Genomic DNA, 3058 nt, shown 5'->3' with positions numbered 1-3058 from the left:
GCACCTTATACTTGCAGTTCCTAATTTCACATGTATCTATTTTATTATATTTTATCCAAAAAATATTATCCTGAAATAATTACATGTTCTGATTTCAGTTATTTTGTTTAAACTTTTCCTATTTCTCTCACCTCGTCATTCATAAATAACATTATTCTTAAATTGTTCACATTTGTGATAAAAAGAAAAACTTCAAAAAAGACAAGAATTTATAGTCCAATTAGCAAAATATCCTTCTCACTGCATATGTGCTCCTAATTTTATAAATGGAACTCAAAATTCTCCTTAAAAAAACAAAGTCTGCTTACATCAAAAACAGCACAAATTTACTAGGTTTCTGTTTTGTTTTTCACTTTTTTTTTTCCTTCCCTGTACATAGGGTCCCCCATGAGCCTTAATCAACTCTATGACAATGGGTTTGGTATCATGGATGGTTTACTTTGTCTTCTCATATTCTTACTTGAGACCTCTATATGTTTGGACACAATTTATAGGAGATTTGTTATGTTAGAGACTATTTCCTCTTCCTTTTCTTTAGCACTGTTTCTCTTACTTCCTTGTTGTGGAGCGTATAGACGAAGGGGTTCAGAACTGGAGTCACCACAGTGTTCAGGACGGTGACGGCCTTGGTCAGATCTAAGGCATCGTTGATTGAGGTTCGGACATGAAGGAACATGGTAGATCTGTACCAGATGAGCACCACGGTTAGATGAGAGGAGCATGTGGAGAAGGCTTTGCTCTGGCCACTGGCTGAGGGAATCCTGAGGATGGTGCTAATGATGAAGACATAGGACACCAGGGTGATGAGGCAGGAACTTAGAATGGCCACAAAAGCAATCACAAAGGCCACGAGCTCCACTATCTGTGTGCTGGTACAGACCAGGGCAATCGAGGGGGTGATGTCACAGAAGAAGTGATTGATGGCATGTGGGCCACAGAAAGAGAGGCCACTGATGAGGGCTGTGGGCACTGCAATGGCCAGGAATCCACAGACCCAGGAGCCTAGGGCCAGCTGTGCTGAAAGCAAGCTGCTCATGATGGCAGCATAGTGTAGAGGATAGCAGATGGAGAGATAGTGGTCGTAAGCCATGGCTGCCAGGAGGAAGTATTCTGTGCAGCCTAATGAGAAAACAAGGCACATCTGCAAAAGGCAGCCAGTGAATGATATGGTCTGGCTTTTCCCCAGGAGGATGGCCAGGGTCTTGGGGACTGCAGCTGTGGTATACCAAATCTCCAGGAAAGAGAGGTTACTCAGAAAGAAGTACATGGGGGTGTGGAGCTGGTGGGAGGTACTCACCAACGTGAAGATAGCAACATTACCACCGACTGTGAGGGTGTACATCACTAGAAAAAACACGAAGAGAGAGAGCTGAAGGGCTTGGGAGCCTGGAAAGCCCAACAGAAGAAATTCCTGGGAGACAGTTCCATTGTCTGTGCCCATTGTGGTACTGAAATAAAGGAGGAAACAGAGACTCAAGACTGAAAGACTTTGAAACAAATTACACACTCCTAGAAAAATGAAAATAAGTGAATTCATGAAAGAGCATGAACTGAATGTAGATATTCAGATATTTTCTTACATTTATGAATGCCTCTTCTGTACCTGGAGCAGTACAGGGTTAGTATCTGTTAATTTAATGCAGCAGTGAGTGATTTGTTATCATAACCAAGTATCAGTTTAGGAAATTAATCTATAAATAATTTTATCTTTTTTTGCAAAGATTGCAAATTTAAGGTACAAGATTCAAATCCAGCCTCTCTGCCTCTATTAGCCTGTTCTAGGCATCACCATGCATTTGTTTCAGCCATAAATTACATCTAAACCTACAAGGACTGACCCCTTTTCATCTGGACTCACTATTTTCTAAGTCGACTTTTTGTGCATGGTCCTTGAATAAAAATACATAATTTTGTCTTTGTTCAAAAATCTGCCTTCCAAACATAGGTTCCTGTCACATGCATATTTAACAGTAATAGCTTCCCAATTGCTCCTCTAATTCCTAGGCTTTGTGCTCAAAGGTACCCAAGTGTCTGTTAACAGATGAATGGATGAATAAAATGTGATACATACATACAATGGGATATTATTCATTCATAAAGAGAAATAAAGTTAAGCTACCTGCTGAGAGATGAATGGTCCTTGAAAATGTTACAGTGAGTGAGATAAGTCACACAAAAGGACAGATATTATATGGCCCTACTTATATGAAATATTTAAAATAGGCAAATGAATTAGTGGATACTGAGTTTCTCTTAAAGATTGCAAACATTTGGAAATGAATACTTTTGATAGTTTCACCATATAACCGACAAATGAAGTCACTGAATTGTAGGTAAAAAATTGTTGAAACGATAAATGTTTTGTTATATACATTTCACCACGATATTTTTTTAAATAGTCTTTGGAAATAAACTATAAGATTTGAAAAAAAATAGTTTCAATTTTTTTTTCCTCTTTTCACAATTTTACTACGGGTCTTGATTTTTTCATGTTTAAACTCATTAATGTGATATTCAAAGTTCTGCATTACATGAATACATTGTTCACACCCAGAAATATTTCTATATCTAGCAATGCACTTAGGCAAACTGCTTCCTTTATCTAAGACACTTGAAGCTTGCTTCCACTTTAGCAACTTCACTCAGCATTCCCTTTTTGCCTCTTTTCTTCACCACAAATCACACTCTTAAACTCAACAAATGTGCTATACTCCATCAATCTCAGTCTTTACTACATGTATTCAGTATCAGGGAGTATATAAGGACTGAAAATGTGTCTATAAAGTTAAGTGGTCTATACATCAGCCACACCTCCTTTACAGAGAAAAGGGTTTTAAGGTCATCTAGATCTGAGCGTCTCAAGTGCTACTCACCATGTCAATCACCTGGGGTTGTTGTCAAAATGCATCTTCCAGTCTAGTCACTTGAGGTGGGGCCTGTGAGTCTGCATTTCACACAAGCTTCCAGAAGATGTTCCTGGTCAGGGATCACACTCCGAGCAGCAATGATTTAGTATTCTTCTAATTTTTAAACAAAGTGTCTACAGATCAGAGAAAAA

At 38.6% G+C, this 3058-nt stretch overlaps 1 protein-coding gene across 1 annotated transcript; it reads right to left on the bottom strand.

Annotated features, from left to right (window-relative positions):
- Positions 1 to 514: 514 nt before the first annotated feature.
- Positions 515 to 1441, bottom strand: LOC126060020 (olfactory receptor 6F1-like). Its single transcript, XM_049856091.1, has one exon. The coding sequence runs from the start codon at positions 1439 to 1441 to the stop codon at positions 515 to 517; it is 927 nt and encodes a 308-aa protein (XP_049712048.1).
- Positions 1442 to 3058: the final 1617 nt, after the last annotated feature.

Source organism: Elephas maximus, chromosome 16 (genome assembly GCF_024166365.1).
Source record: "Elephas maximus indicus isolate mEleMax1 chromosome 16, mEleMax1 primary haplotype, whole genome shotgun sequence".
Taxonomy (NCBI): Eukaryota; Metazoa; Chordata; class Mammalia; order Proboscidea; family Elephantidae; genus Elephas; species Elephas maximus.
Note: the sequence above shows the minus strand (reverse complement) of the source record. Positions and strands in the feature narration are given on the sequence as shown.

Bases quoted from the DNA above. Each gene is read 5' to 3' on its own strand.
- LOC126060020 (XM_049856091.1), bottom strand. From the start codon at position 1,441: ATGGGCACAGACAATGGAACTGTCTCCCAGGAATTTCTTCTGTTGGGC.